This window comes from Acanthopagrus latus, chromosome 20 (assembly GCF_904848185.1).
Source record: "Acanthopagrus latus isolate v.2019 chromosome 20, fAcaLat1.1, whole genome shotgun sequence".
In the NCBI taxonomy this organism is placed as follows: domain Eukaryota; kingdom Metazoa; phylum Chordata; class Actinopteri; order Spariformes; family Sparidae; genus Acanthopagrus; species Acanthopagrus latus.
The window spans coordinates 14367569-14383986 of NC_051058.1; the positions used below are offsets into that span (position 1 = coordinate 14367569).

The 16418-nt window shown below is 45.4% G+C and overlaps 1 protein-coding gene across 32 annotated transcripts in view; it reads right to left on the bottom strand.

The window, feature by feature from the left end:
- Positions 1–500: 500 nt before the first annotated feature.
- tcf7l2 (transcription factor 7 like 2) overlaps positions 501–16418 on the bottom strand; it is a 93306-nt gene continuing 77388 nt past the window's right edge. For 4 of the 32 annotated variants that reach the window (XM_037080562.1, XM_037080547.1, XM_037080557.1 and 1 more), the window contains 9 exons: positions 15122–15224; positions 14083–14169; positions 9800–9925; positions 9549–9711; positions 8882–8989; positions 8161–8209; positions 7270–7320; positions 6042–6114; positions 501–2782 (listed from right to left, as the gene is read on the bottom strand). In XM_037080562.1, coding sequence (XP_036936457.1) covers positions 2329–2782; positions 6042–6114; positions 7270–7320; positions 8161–8209; positions 8882–8989; positions 9549–9711; positions 9800–9925; positions 14083–14169; positions 15122–15224 — 1214 coding nt within the window. In that variant the 3' untranslated portion in view covers positions 501–2328. Of the gene's footprint in view, positions 2783–5373; positions 5447–6041; positions 6115–7269; positions 7321–8160; positions 8225–8881; positions 8990–9548; positions 9712–9799; positions 9941–14082; positions 14170–15121; positions 15225–16418 lie in introns of all 32 variants that reach the window. The other 28 variants (XM_037080561.1, XM_037080541.1, XM_037080551.1 and 25 more) reach the window with 19 other exon arrangements.

Consider the following 16418-nt stretch of genomic DNA (forward strand, 5'->3'; position numbering starts at 1 on the left):
TAAGTTTGTATGTTTGCAAACACAAAGCAGTGAAAACAGTGTCATTTGGGCAAGTGTCCTCGCCCACGGACTGTGAACTGAAACTTCCCAGTCTGGATTCATTTTTTGACCATTACAACTGGAATTGATGACCAACTAACTGATACTGTTGGTGTTTATGTGGGTAACTACAAGTGTCTTCTGTGAACAAGGGTTTGAATGTAATTACCACTGATTAGGCCACTGAATTGAATTAAACCTAATACAGGAGTGGCATAATTCTGAAAAAGCAACCTCATACACGATCATTGACGATTACTCTAAACAGTTTCTTCTGACTAGATTCCTAAGTTACTGTGTCATATCCTCTGTAATAATTCCCTGTTTTGAACTATAGAGGTTCTCCTCTATAGTTCAAAACAGCAGCTGGGTGGGAGCCTCTGGCTGAGTTGCAATTCAAACACTTTCTTAGGGTCGCCGCACCTGTCCGTTAACTTCAGAATAAATGGAGGACAAAGATGTGCACATACTAAGTTGCTTTTATTAATACAGAACTGCATGCTACAGAGACTGTACAGCATAAACATTTATTCATTACAAAAAAACATGGTTTTGGAACCATTTAAAATAACAGGAAAAAACAAACAAACAAAAAGATAAGAGCATAAAATAGAACAGGAACATCACAGCCGTTAAGGAAACATTCAAACTATTTATCATTAGCATCTTAATAAACCAGAGAAGAAATCGACAGGTTACAGTCGCGTCATGTCAACTACAATGGCACCGAGTGGATGATTCTCTTGTAGCTTTTTTTACAGCCTCTTGCAACATCAACATGCCTATTTTTTCTATCTACCTATATGTAGTAGTGTACTTAAAAGTGGCAGTTTGTGTATTTTTTTGTATTTAATAGTTTTTTTATGAACCTCCTAATATACATAATTTGGCCCTTGTGGGTTTATACAGTATGATGTCCGCCTTTTTATTAAGTTTAAATTTTAATATTTGACAATTTGCTACCAAACACATTTGTTATAGCAACATTTATACTACATACATAGCAATCTATGTAACGTCACAGCAAAGAATGGTATCGAAATAAAATAAAAAAACAAACGACAACAAAACAAAAAACAAAACAAAAAAGATCCCTACAGCGTGGTTAGAGGGGCAGAGAAAATTATCACAAAATTTGGCACGGAAAATCTGTACACGAATCTACAGTCTGAGAGATGTGACTGTGCAATAAAAAAGAAGGGCATTAGACACTTTTCCAACTACTGAAGACACGGTACCAACTGTCTCTTGTTTCAAGTTTATCTTTTCTTCTTTTTTGTAAAATGGCTTATAGACGCATTTCTTGAAATGAAGTTGTGCATACTTCTGTTCATGAGATCTACACAGTACACTGAGTGGAATCCAGGTATTTTTTTTTCAGTGAGGAAAGAAATCGATAACAAAAAGATTTGCCTTTTTAAAACCTCCTTGTAAAAATGGATCATTCATATATAAGTCGCTTACCTTAAGAAAAAATATTTGTACAATGTATTAAGAAACAAAAAGTCAAAAAAGAGACACATACAAGATACAACAAGCAATCTCTAAAGCAATAAATACTACTGGTCCTAGCGTTGTGACATTTTGAATTTAATAACCCGCGACCCTCCCACCCCGACCTCCCCTCAAGCCCACCCAACTTGCCTGACTCCGCCCCAAAGGTAAACAACAAAGAAAAAAAGACAACGCAGTGGAAGAATGCATATTTAACACAGTAATCCCCCCCTCCCCATTATTCTGTACATTTAAACAAGAACAAGTAACATCACAATTAAAGTTGTTCCTCAGAGAGGTGTCACCGCTAGCCTCATGCCCCCCTAGAGTTTGAACAGATGTCAAATGATTGGTTCGCAAGCTCGTATTTAATACAAATAAAGAAGGAGAACCAACTCTTTCAAGAAAAGGGCTCGCTGAATAATCTAGCCTACCTTTTTATATCCGTCTTTTAAACATTTTGAAGTTGAACTAAATAATTTTTTCTGTTTGCACTGTTTTAACACTACAAAAAAGACAAAAACAAAATTCATAAAAATTTTGGCAGATTCACAAAGCTATACTACAGCTCATTGTATCATTTCTTTATAATAATTAGATTTTTTTTTTGATAATGAGGGGTCAAATATTGACCAATGAACTTTTTAATAAAACAAAAACTAAAATTTCAAGCCGTGTGGCACAGAAACAGAAAGAGAAAAAAAAAACCGAACTGACGGCAAGTGAAATATAGCAGAGGGAGGCCCTAGAAAGGTGTGTGTGCAGAGCTAGAAAAGAGGAGAAGAATAGGGTAGACTATTCTATAGACTTGGTCACTAGCGACAGAGGCTGAGGGGCCGAGGATGGGAGGAGTGAGTGGGAATGACACAGCGATGCCGAGGGCCGGGCCATTGAGGACACCACAGAGGAGCCCGGCTGCCGCGAGGACGAGATGTCGCCGTGCTCCAGGGCTCCGTTGTGGGAGGAGGCGCCGGGCGTGTTGCTAGCTGCAGCAGAGTTTTCCAGCTGAACCAAAGATGGTGGAGGCCCAGCCAGGAGGTGCGGGTGGTGGAGTGGCTGGTGGGCCGGTTTCATAGTCAGTGAGAGAGGTTGCATTTGTTCAGTCTGAGGTTTGGACTCTTTTGAGGAGGGGGAGGGAACCACTGAGGAGGGGGAGGATGGGGGGGAGTCTAGTAAGCTTCCGTCCGTAGAGGGAGGACTGGCACAGCTGCCTTCACCTTGGATGTAGCGAATGCACTTTTTTTTTCTCCTGGGGGACAAGGCAAGAGAAAGAGAGCATCTTTTAGCATCACGTATTCAAACCGCATCGCCTCTTAGCACGGTTGCTGACTGAAATGCGCCTTAAACGAAGGGAGAACCATTACTCTGGATCAGTTTTACATGACCAATCACATTCTGAAGGTGCATTTAAGTCAACTTGCGCTAAGACTGAAAGGTGCTAGAAATAACAGTCAGTTTCTCAAGGCTAAACCACCAGACAGGACAGACATGGAGGAAGGATCACAGGCAAAGCACCTGGACAGGAAGCAGCAGAGAAATGAAAAGCACAACAGGGATGTGATGATAATGATGACGAAGATGTTGAAAGAACAAACAGAAGCAGATTCAGATGTAGTGATGGTTGCTCTCTGGATGTAAACCCAGCCTTTCCTAACATGCAAGAGCTACAGCTGGGGCTCAGCCTGTTCTCTCCAGCAACATGAGGTTACTGGACCTGTCTCGCTCCCCTCGATCTGGCTCTAACTCGCTCATCTCCTCAAGGGACGGAGTTTGGATGCAAGGCAAAAAAGTCAACACGATCCACACTAACCCGTCTCTGCCCCACAGACACAAGTGTGTGTGTGTGAGGGGGTCAAGGCATCATGTTTGCATTCCTGCCTGAGGTCGGGACCCCCCCCTGCCTGCCTGCAGAGTCCTGAGGCCAGGCCCGTTGCGCTCACTGGAACCTGACGAATGAGCGCGGGGCGGGGGGGGGTGGGGGCGGTTAGGAGAGTAGGGGATTGTTGCATTTATCTGTGGTGACTCTGCTGCGAGTGTTCAGATTTGGTTAAGGGGGAATCTCTGCCCACTTCATCTTTACCCTGACCCCGACAGTGACCCTTCTCTCGGCTCTCCGTTCTATCACGAGGAAGCCCGAAGGCCGCAGAGTTTCAGTATGTTCAAGGCTCGGGGGGGGGGGGGTTACCAAGTAGGTAAAAGGTGCTTAAACAAGAAAGACTGAGCCTTTTGTAACATGTAAGGCAGATTCCAACGTTTAATTTAGGCAAATCAAACCCCCATTTCCCGTAGCTCTATGTGAATCAAGAGAGCAGGTTTCTGAGAATGAAAAAGAAGGAGGGACATCGACAAGTCACATAAAAGGGCTCACAAAACCTCGGCCGCATTCTTGGGTGAAACACAGGCATGCATTTCCACACAACACCCGACAGCAGAGACCACTAGAAAGAGCGGGGATGAGGCTTTTAAGTGCACTCTGCACTGATAGTGCAGCATTGGGTGGTGGTTGGGGGGGGGGCAATCGACCGGCCGTAAAAAGCTATCATTTTGCTGCTACGTACACATCTTACTCTCGATAACTGTCTGTCAAAGCGCAACAAATGAGCTAATATCCATTTTTTAACAGACATATCGATTCATAGTATGTGCCCGTGTATGTTATTGATTTCTCTGTCTCGGGGGAAATTACACCAGATGCATCTTTTAGGAAACGGAGCCCAGAGAGAACTTTTAACCTCTCGGCTCCTAAAAGGGAAGGGAGACTATAATTATGGCGCGCTTCCCAGACTCCCGAATCCACACTATCAGCTGTTATTGTTTAAGGAATAAATGAAGTTATATCTGATATCGTCCATGTCAGCCAGGAAGGAGATAAGAGAGCGGAGAGAGGACTGGGTGGAAGTTGGTTGAGCCTCAGACAATTTTAAGACAAGAAGCATGGATTCTCGTCGGACATTTGGAAGTGGTGTCCTTTTACACAGATTTAGAGCGTGGCAAAAACACAAAAGTCACATGATTCAGTTTTGATCTCCGAGGCCGACCCGTGTAGATGATCACAACATATGAAAGGTGTAGCAGCAGAAACAATGCATGGCGATGGCTGAAAGAGTGGGGGGCGGGGCAGGGGTGGTGTGTTGCAAGCCAGACACAGAGAAGGGTATTACTTAGCAGAAACAAATACCTACCATGAAAATATTCCCAATTCAAAGACTGCTTGTGTCAGAACAGAAAGACAACAGGTAGGGACTAAGTAAGGGTTATTGAAGAGGAGTTTGGAGGAAGAAGGAGGTTGGAGAAGGAGGAGGAGGAGGAGGAGGAGGAAGAGGGCACAGAAAAGAGTGTCACTGAGCAGGCCCTCAGAGAAAGCAGGGCTAAATTTGTAAGCATAACATTGTTATTCAAAAAGGACGCCAATTAGAACAAACATGACAGTTAAGATGGGAGGGAATTATCCACCGCCTGGGGAGAAAATGGATTTCAATGAGTCCGCCTGTAAGGGAACGTTACTCCAAATGACACTAGGGGGGAAGCCGTGATCTTGGAGCGAGATAACGTTTGTTGAGATAAAATATTTGTTGATCTTACTTAAGAAATCCATTTTCTGCCATTGGGCTTTGAACTGAGTTCAGTGAGGGGGGGGGGGGGGGGAATTGCTGCGAGGGGAGTTTTACAGCAGGAAGCTCCTCAGTAAAAGCGAAGGAGCGAGAAGAAGAGTTTGCCATCCGTTACCACACAGATGGAAACTGTTTTTTTAAAAGAGGGATGTAGTAATAATCATGATCAAGGAGAAAGAAGCTGCTCATTGTGGATGTCTTCCTCCCATTGGCACTATAGCAGTTATACCTGCATGGTTTGCACCATAAACTCAGCTGGTCAAGCCCGAACAAGGCACGACACTTCTTTGGGGTATTTGCATCTGTTAGCCAAAGAGGTAGACACAAACACACACACAGAGACAAACAAACAAACAAAAACAAAAACAAAAAAAAAACAGGAAAGAAAGAAAAAATGGACACGTCATTGCACAGACAAAAAACATGTAGCCAGGGCTTAGGTTTAGGCTGGCAAACACTGGGATGTCCTCCATATTGTGACCAAACCATCAGGCTCCAGATCCTCCAAGCCCCGACCTGCCAGTTTAGTTTACTGTACTGTACATCCTGCAATGAAACCCCATCAACACATACGCACGAACACCATTCACACAAACACTCTGGCATGTGCTATTAACAACCCTTCTTCCCAAACAGGGGGTAGAAAATCAAAAATTGTGTGTGTATGGAGGGGTGGGGGGGGGGTGGGGGGGACCTAGAGATAGACCGGCAGGGCGTGGCTGGAGGAAGCTGAGAGGTCACGATAGCCTGGCGGGGACAGACAGAGGGAGGGGGAAGAGAAGAGGAAGAGTAAAAAAAATGAAGGCAGCAGCGGGGAGAGCAAAGGAGGAAGTCCCAGTGTACAGATAACCCAGCCTTCACCTGGCCCCAGCCGGTGCAAGCACACACCATACACACCTGCACGGGCCACACCAGTTATTCTGTTGATCGAGCCCAAAGCGCGCTCGACACTTCTTAGGAGCGCTCAGGTCTGATGCCGCAACAAGGAAGGAGGGGGGGGGGGGGAGCCAGCAGAGAGGAGGAATAGAACCAAAAACCATAAGGAACAGAAATTAAAAAAAAAAGGGGGGGGGGAGGAGAGAAGTAAGGAGAAAAAACAGGTAACAGTGAATCTATGAAGCTTGGCAGTGGCTCATTGTGCAAGAGTAAAAAAAAAAAAAACAAAATACCCTTAAAGCCATTCTCAAGTGTGCCTCAAGTGCGTCTCAGTCATTAGTGAAACTCAAGTGCATGCAAATTATAACATTAAAGTGGAAAAACTTTAAGTTGCATAATCTAAACTCTAGCTGGGAGTTAAAGCTGAAGACAGGAAGTGCTTATTGGGGTTTGAGCAAATGCAGATCGGATTAATTTCACTGCTAGACGTTAGCATCAGCGCACTGTGTTTTTTTTCGGAAAAAAAAATAAAAAGACAAGGGGTCAAGGTGCTAGAACTAGGCAGCGGTAAGCAGGCTGCTAAAAAAAGTGCAGTGGTGAGTAAGGCCTAGCCAGGGGGGAAGCATTAGGGGAAAAAAAGGGGCTGGAACCCGAAGAGGTAATCTACTTGTTAGACCTGGCATCAAACAGTTGACTGTTTTCTATCAGTGTTGGCTGCACTGTCGCAGAGAAAAGCTGCTAGTCACTTTGCTCCATCCAGCAACGGGAAGTGGAGCAAGAGTGACGGCAGAATATTGCGCTGTTTGAGTCCAGGTCTTGTCTCATTAGAGAGCAGATTTAAAAGAGGGGGGAGTGTGCCAAACTCATGCTGGCCTATAGGAAAGGCACAGGCAGCAGCTACTGAGGCATATAGATTAAGGAGGTTTACCCTGACATCACAACCTTCAGAGATAACCTAGCTTAATATCATCAGTTCCTGAAGCATAATGCACTACAATAACGGAAAAATGCTCTTAACAACTGAGTAACAACATGAGTGAATGAAATATAATCTAGCTCAAATTAACAGTAGCAACATTTTTTAAAAGAAAGCAGCAAAGCAAAAAAAGAGCATATTTCAAAGTGAACTTCATCTTACACCTGCCTAACATTGCACATTCATATACATGAATTAATAATGATAATTAAAAAAAGAAGTAAGAATAATGAAACAAGTTAGTAATTAAAATACTCAAAATGACATTAGCACCTGTAATCGGAGGGAGTGAAAGGCAAGGGTTTGGAAAATATTCTCTGTGTTCTGAAAAAAAAGAACAGATAGAGAAGGCCTTCAAGAAGAGATCCGTCACCAGAACGAGCGCAAAACACATGATAAACAAGTCGCTCCTCAACAGTTAAGGGTCAGGAAGAATGTGAATCATGGAGAAAATGGGGTGAAAAAAAAATCATATAGAATTAGCAAACCTCCTTAATTTTTTTTTTTAAGATGTGAGTGATTCCTCTGGTATAAAAAGCATGCAACGAGGAAAGCAAGCAAGGGGGCAGCCAAGCAAGCACACGCGCAAACAAGCACGCACGCACACACATAGCACTGTAGTGCAGTCTATCTGCAAGGCACAGGCATTATAAAACGGGAAGGGGGGGGCACACACAAACACACACACACACACACAACACTTGCAAAGTTAATGGCTCTCAGAATGCTTCAAGTTCACATTCTCAAAAAAAAAAAAACATACATATCACAATACCAGATTGCTATGGGGCAAAGAAGGGAGGGGGAGGGAGGGAAGGAGGGGGGTGTCGAGAGGGGAGGTGAGAAGGAGTGTGGGGGGGGGTCATGCATATTCAGTTGTTATTAGCTGGGGAGAGGCTAAGGGGAAAATGGGAAAAAGGGGGGGTATTACAAGCAACTCTACCATTTAAATATTGCATTGGGTAGCATAACTATACCACAAAAAAGAAAAAAACACAGAAGAGAAAAAAGCCAGGCACAATAACACACAAAAGAAGAACACTAACACACACACACACACACACACACACAAACACTAGCTTGACTTTTATCTTGCAAGATGTCACATCTGCCTGACACATGATGGGGCTCTTCTAATATGAGAGATAATTGCAGCTCACTTACCATTGCTCTCTGCTTGCTGCTTTTCCCTTTTTCTCTTCTTCCTTTTCCCCTGTTGGTTAGCCGCCAAAAAAATAGAAAGAAAAAAATAGACACAGACAGGAACCTTAGTTATTATATTGCAGAATGCCCAAAACATGAAACAGAGAATAGGACTCATCTTTGTGTTTACTTATTTATTCATTCATTCTTTTCTCTGCCTGTTTTTGTTTTCTTCTTCTTCTTCTTCTTCTGTCTCTGCCCTCTGGTTTGTAACTGCCACTGCAGGCCAGACCACAACTCTCCCTACTCTGTTTTCTGTCTTTTTCTACTCTTTTCTTCTTTTGCTGTAATCTTTTGTCTTATTTTCCTGCTCTGCTCTGTGAACATCTAGACGTCTCTTGACGAGCCTCTGTTTTTTTCGCCGGACGGATTTTTCTCTACGGCTGCTTGTGGACGACTCTGGTCAGCTTGAAAAACTAGACTGAAGAGAATCCACTGCACTTATGTGTCAGAACAAAGCGTCTAGAGCGTGAAAGACATTCACCGTGGATTCATGTGAACAAGATCACCGTCGGACTTTGTTACAATTATTGGGTCAAGGCAACCTGTCCGGTCTCATCAACACATATCAGAAGGAAAGGGTGAAAGGAAAAGGCAAAAGGATAGAACTCATCCTGGTCATGTCACCTAGTGAAAGAGGGAAAGAAACAGGCTGTTACGACTTGTAAACTTAAAAACTTACATAGTTGTCTCGTGCTGACCAGCCCGGGTACAGCTGCATGTGGAGCTGTCGCTCTTTCCTGGCCAGCTCGTAGTACTTGGCCTGCTCCTCCCGCGATAGGGCGTGCCACTGTAAGATGAGAAACGAGACACGAGAAGGAAGACAGAGAAAGATTTTCAACGTGAACACAAAAAAACAAACAAAAGTAATGCAGGTTCTGAACTAGCCTTAATGTCGGGTTTCCACATAGTTCTGTGTAAGTTGTAACATACAGAGTCTTGGCATAACCTTAGTGGTTTCTAGCCTTGTAACAAAACATTGAATAAAACCAGCTATAGGCCTGGCAGGAAAAACAGTTTGGATTCATCCGTAAAGACATGCATTTCCATTGCATTGAACACTAGGGGTCTATGTCTGCAATTATGCACACAAAACTCTGTAGAAGCAAGGCACAAATCTACAAAACTGGGCCATCAGGTCACCATGAAGACCTCTATATCTCCTAACAAGCCTGTGAATCCCAACTCGATCAGCACAGCTCTGCCAATCTTGTATCCTACAAGGCATTCACGCTCAATCCCTGGTGTATAATACACCAAGTTGAACATGAATCTAGACCTGAGCACCAGAATTGAGAAGTTGGACCATTCCAGTGTTGGCGTGCGCCCGGTGACGGGTTCTGACTTACCCTTCGCCCCAGGATCTGGTTGATGGCGGCACTTTCCTTCAGTGTGCACTCAGCAACCACCTTGGCCCGCATCTCCTTCATGTAGAGCATGAAGGCGTTCAGAGGTTTCTTTATGTGGACCTGCTTCTTTTTCTCCTCCTCCTTTTTAGCATCTGACTGTTTCCTGTGGAGGACCAGAGAGCAGAGAGGTGAGCAGAGTCAACATACGATCAAGAGGTTCTGACTTCTGGGGCAAGTGAAAGTCTACTCACGAGCTGTTGAGAGAGCTGATGTCACTGTGGGAGGATTCCTGCTTGACGTTCGGTGTGACGATGGCTGGGTGTGGGATGCCCGTGGTGTGCAAACTGTGGTGAGGGGGCACCATGTGTGGGGGGAACCTGGAGGACAGAAGACTGTGTAAATCGTCAGAATGGACACGGGTGAAATGAGGAGATGGACCACATGTATACACAAGACTTAAAGGGGCCAAATTCCATTCCTGTCGCTCAATGACATGTAAAAAGTCATCTTTCAGTTCCTTCAACAGAAATGGAATGGGCCCTTCAGTCACAAGAAGAAGACATAAATGCGCATACAACAACATCCACACAAAAATGTCCAAGGCTGATTCCTGCATTGTTCCTCACAACCAATCAGAGCGGGTTCCACTCAAAGTGAGTTTTTACGGTCAATCAGAGCAGTTTAATTTCATCACAGAATTCAGCCTGGACAGCTATACACATTTATGACAAGATATCAGTAAACAAAATGTGATTTGAAAAAGCTATATTGTGTGCCAGTCACACACGAGTGCAATTGTACAAGGATAAACTCATTGAAAGGCTGCACACTGAATATTTTAGCCAAGCGTATACTCGTCAAAGATTCAGTTGAAATGTGTTGGCTTGAGGGCTCCGTGCAGTTTTCCACTCATGGTCACAGAGACACTGTTCAGACTCGCACTAGCGCTGAGACTTCTAGATCCTAGATTCCCCTCACACTCTGTATTTTGGGGAGGAAGTGGGTTTTCCCGGTGAGTTGTTAAGTGACACTGACAATGTCTTTCATCCTTTAAGATGACAAATGCTAATTGTCTAACTTAACTCATCGCAAGTGTTTGAGAAAACTGCATTTTTAGCAGTTGCATTGATATGAAAATGTCAGGTTTTGGAGGAGTAAAGACAGAATCATCCTCTCATCGAGGAATACTGCAAACCAGATTAAAAATGTTCTATCAAGGTCTGGTATCACTTCAGGTATTGGGTCTCTATTTGCTTCTTCCCCCGACTCTTTTCTGCCAATCCAGCAGAGTCAGCAGCGCTGACATTTTTATCTTCATCCCTAAACGCTTCTATCATCATTTCATCATCTCCAACTGCTCAACACATTCAGGCCAGAAACCCCTTATTTACGAAGACGCTTGCTGTACCTGTGCGCGCCGGCGGAATGTACAACACTAATTATTGGCGTGAGATTATTTGAACGCGTCTATCTGCATGTGTGTGTTTACGGCATGGCGCCCTGGCTCCACGTGACCACACACACGCATTTAAGAGAGGAGAAGAGGATGAAGGAGAAGGAGAAAAAAAGGAGGAATTCTTCTTTTCTTTTTTTTTTTTAAAGCAGCTCATTATCTGGCTGTGTCTGGCTGCATGGCTCCGAGCCAGAATATAATGATGAGGATAAACTCGCCAGGAACAACTAGTTTCTGTTGGAGGCCATCTCAGGGGAGTGCCAGTGCGCTCCCCCCCTCAAACTCTTTCCCTCTTTTTCTCCTTTCCCCTCTTCTCCCTTCATCACTGACACATTGGTGTTTGTGCCATGTCATCCGTTGATGGGGAGCTCGGCAGCGGTGGCTGCATATCGCCCATCATTAGGGGCTGCTGCATTTTCTTTGCTCACTCCGTTTCCTCTCTCCCTGTTCACCCTCCCTCCTTCTCTCTCTGTGCACTTGTTAAAATTTCCTCTGTTCCAAGATCTATTTTTTTTCTCCTCTTCTTCTTCTTCTTCTTCTTCTTCTCTGCTCCTCCTCCCTGTCCCCTCACCACCTCCACGCTCCTTCGCTTCCTCCCTGCCTTCCTCCCCTCCCTCCCCGCCTCCCTCCTCCTGCTGCCACTGCATGGCCCAGGTTATGGTTTAAACATGATGGCCATCCCTTTGAAGCGCGGGGGCATCATCATCATCATCCGGGCTCATCAGCAGCAAGCGGTGCCTTGGACCAATTTAAGCAACGCAGAGAGAGGGAAACGCAGCGGAGACCCCCACCCCTCCACCCGCCCCAACCCCGGGGCTCCTACGTCTCAATCTGAAAAGGTAAGAATGGCTGGCGGTGTTGGGGTGTGTGTGTAGACGGGGGGGGTCATTGGCGCAGCGAGCCCAGTGTTAGCCAGTGCCATTTAATTGCCAATGCGAGGCAGTAGCCCCCGTGCCTGTTTAATGTATAATGATCCGGCCGGTGCTCCTCTCCCGTTCCCAAGGAAGAGAGAGGGAGCGGGATGATGGGGGGAACATATCAAAGGGCAGGCTTAAGCATAAGGGGCAAAAGGGGCCCTCACATCCTCCCACCTGTCACACATACATCCACACGCACACACACACGATACAGGGGGACCTGCGCCGGCTCCAACCCCATTATCAAAATAATGTCTTTCATTTGTTCCACAGACCATCTTCTACTCTCCTTGGCTCTTTTTTCCCCCCCTTCCATCCAGAAAGAATGCATTTTTTAACAGGACCTAGGTGTAAGGTGCTCATCGCAGGACCAGCAACCACGTCCACTCCCTGCATCCTAATTCAGCACCGGTTGCGGCACAGGGGACCGAAAACGAAGGCTCCCGCGAAAGAACCGGCTCCCCGACAGGAGTACAAGGCCAGGACGTCTTTTTTGCTCCGTTTTTTTTTTTTTTTTTTTTTTGCACTCGGCCTGCTCCCTACAAACCTTTAGAGCTATCACAATAGTCTGGTCCAATCTTTGAAAAAAAAAAAAAAAACAGGAAAAACAACTGGCTGAAGGCTATGTATGAAAGGCTCCTGCCATTTTTCTGACAAAATTAGACATATTCTTTTTTTTTCCCCCTAGAATTCATCAACAAATTGATTCTTTTCCTCTGTGCTGTCAAAGTCAGAATTTAGGGATGCATAAGAAGGGAGTTGCGGGATTTCTTTTTTTTTTTGGGAGGATGTGTTAAACCCTACCATTCTCCAGAGAGCTCCCAGAGCCCTCCATCTATTCAGTTATACTAATTTAATTAGGGGCCTCATCACAGAGCATTAGCTCTTCCCCATGGCTAGTCCCCCCCCCCCACCCCCGGCCCCCCCTCCCCGCACCCCAGCCAGTATATTCAATTAACCGCACTGGAAATAAGATGATCACAATGTAGAGGCTGTCATTAAGGGACCAAACTAGCAGTCACTTATAGCCCATGTTGGATGGGTGCTGCTGCCAGATGCCTATGTCTGGACAGACCCTGCCGTCTGACCCTTTGCACCTGAGACTAGGTCAGGAAAAGGCCTAGGAGGAGCAAATCCAGACACCATTTTTCTTGCACGATGAGTTAAAAGTTTGACACAAGAAAAGGAAAAAGAGGGAAACAGTCTGAACAGTCTGGCTTTCCATTATTCTTAGGGCCACGCTCCCCTCCCTTGCGACTCCTCCCTCCCCTGCATCTACATGATCCATCAATGTCACAGAGGTCTAAACACGCCGCCCTCAGGAGCTGCTTTTACAATCAGGCTGTAATTAAACTAAAGCTTGGCCTCATCCCTAGACTCTAAACTAGCCCAAAGTCCCCTGCTGCAAGGGCGTATGGAGGGAAGGCGGAGGAGGAGGAGGGAAGAGGAGGAGCGGTGGGAGTGGAGTAGGAGACTGTTTGTCTTTTTTTTGCCTTCTTGCTTTTTTGGCTCCTTCAGACACCACAAATCACCGGCCCTTTTCAGTCATCCCAAATTAATTCTTTACGCTCCTGAAACCAGTATAGAGGACACACGTCTCTCGAGGGAACATTAAGTAGTTTAACACCAAAATGAGAGACACATGCACATGTATACAAGATGGCAAACGAATACACATACCCCCCATGGGTGCACTAAAGTCCACAGCAGCACTTGAGCTTGGACCCTAATGGGCTGGACCAAAGCGCTAGCCAAGTGTCAGGGCCCCGGCTTATATCAGCCTAGTCCCCCTTCAAAGTGTTGCCGTGTTTGTTTATCTGTCTGACTGCTCAAACTCGCTGCAAGGACATGCCCCGGCTCATTTTCAGATCTGCCTGACATGCAGCGGGGGTAAATGTTCTTCAGGGGCCTCATTAGAAAATGATAAATATAATTAATATTTGAGTGCACTAGCTGGAGCCCCCCACACTGGAGGATTGGCCTTTTGAACACAGAGATGGGGGAGTGCGAGCTCTCCTTAAGGGAGAAGTTGCCGCTCGCTTGTATCAGTGTGTGAGCGTGCGCGCGCGACCCTTGCAGCCAACACAAACACACGAGTGAACGGAACGAGGGAGAGCACGTGTGTATGTGTGTGTGTGTGTTTTGCTCCTAGGGCTCAACTCACCTTGACATGGATGCGTTGACAGTGAGCGCAGTTGGGTAGGGGTGTCTGAAACCCCCTGTTGTGATTGGATAAACAGGTTGACCTTGCCTGGGAAGGGGGAAGAGAAAGAAGAAAGGCAAAAAAAAGGTAAAGGGATGGGGTTGATGGAAGAGGAGAAGGTAAAGCCCTCTGTCTCTCTCCTCTCCCCACCGTGGGCCTCTTTATTCTCATTTGATCAGGACAAAAATCTAGGGGATTGCAGAGCGCAGATCAAAGCGAGGAAAACTCTGAACAATTTGAATGCCACAAATCTTGATAGCAATGGCTAATTAAATTTCATAACCCTTCGCTCGGTGTCGACAGAGTGGGGCCCTGTTCCTCCCCAAGCTGGAACTAGGTGTTTTGTTGTGATAATTAAAGACGAAGCGCGGGTCTCTTTAATGGAGCCATCACGCTAATTGAGGTCTACACATTCAAAGACAAACAATAATGAATGTAAATTTATACCAAAATAAAGTGCAGCAAATCAAAGGGCACCATGGCTGCGCTCGGGGCCTCTCTCGGTATTTAGATCGCGGTGAGAAAACATTAAATTAACAGAGCTTAATTTGTAGCCTTTTGTCATATTAACAAGTGTTGACAAGAGTTACCAAGGGAGAGCCCCCATGTGGAATTGTGGGTAAAATACGGGCAATCACGGTTCATTGCTCTAATTGGACCATACAGAGACATGCAAAATAGTATTCGCCATAAAAGTAGCAAGTTGAGGCTGCGATTGGGCGGCCGAGCTCCGGCGGCAAGTGTGTCGGAAAGTTAAGGGATCGAGTCGGGAGGTTTTAGAGGACTAAAATGTAGGGAGAGGAGACAGAATTGACTTTGTATACAGAAAAGACACAGCACACATGCATGTATGGTAATATCTTGCTTTTCATTGTTCTTCTCTTTGATACACAGTACATGCTTATTAATCCCTACAATACGTAGGCGTTGCTAGCCTTTTCACACAACCCATCAGAGGATACAGTAGAAAGAGGAATAATAAAAAAAAGGGTTCGCTTACTGTGGTACTAACCATCCTAGCGGATGGGGGATCTGGCCGACGGTACCAGGTGACAGTGGGTAATAAGGAGATATATCTGGAGGATGTGGAGGCCTTGGAATTCCTGTGGAAGAAAACGAGGATGACAGGAGCAGAGAGGAGGTGGACAGACAAGAAGATGACAGAAAGACAGAGAGAGAGCGGGAGAGAGAGAGAGAACCAAATCTTTGTCAGTGCTGAATTCATTCTTTGTTGAACGGGGCAGACATCACAGGAGTGCAGATGGGAGGAAGAGGAGGAGGAAGAGGGCTTGTTGCTCGCATGTACACAGTGCTAAATCACACTTCCTGATCAAAGGCCTTTGAGGCGGCGGCGGCACAATGTGTTGGAAGAGGCAGAGGGGAGAGAGGTGAGCAGAGAACACCAACACGATTCTTGTCACATTTGTCTACCGATTCAGCACTAATGATACAAAATGACTGAAGTGTAGAAGTTAACAAAACACAACAATATAATTAAAAGCCTTGTCTGTGATCAGAGAGCTGCTAATACAGGGATACAGGTTGAGTCGGGCTGATTTATCCTGACATGCTGGATGGATTCTATATGAATAAACCGATATTAGAAACAGACTGCAGCTAAAAGTCAGCACAGATATAACTAGTTTGTTTCATTTCAGCTGTTCCCCAGAGCACTGTTTGAGGCTAGAGATGTGGCAGGGTCTGCCACATATAAACAAGGTAAAACCGAATGAAACTGTGTTGTCTTTTAAGGTCAGGTAGATCTTTCTATTCTCATTAAAATCTCCTCCCATTTTTACATATTGCACCTTCAAATAAGTACATGTGGAGTGTTGTCATAAGTGTTTAATTCACTTCATGACAACATTAAACGTTATCGGCTCATTGGTCTCCATTTGTCCAAAACGATACTCAGATTTACGACAAACTAGCAGCAGATTCTCTTTGCTGTCCCCCCCAGACGAGCGGTGGCAAAGATGTCCAATTTGAGGACAGCTCTCGTTGAGGGCTGACGCCGAGCGATCACGGCGTCCGCGGCGTCGCCTTTTACTTTCCCGCGGCAGCTGACAGGCAGAGAAGCTGCATCGACAAGCTGCCCTGAACGGATGCCTTGAAAAGGTCTTGTACACAGCCGGGGTGTAAAAATAACTTTCTCTCTCACGACAAACTTGAAACAGGGAACGCTAGACATGTGTAGAAAAGCACAGCGAGGAGGTGTGTGTGTTTGCTCGGTAGACCAGGAACTGGGGGGGGGCTTTCATTTTTTCCTTCCACACAGCTGGCTCGCCTGTGCAGCT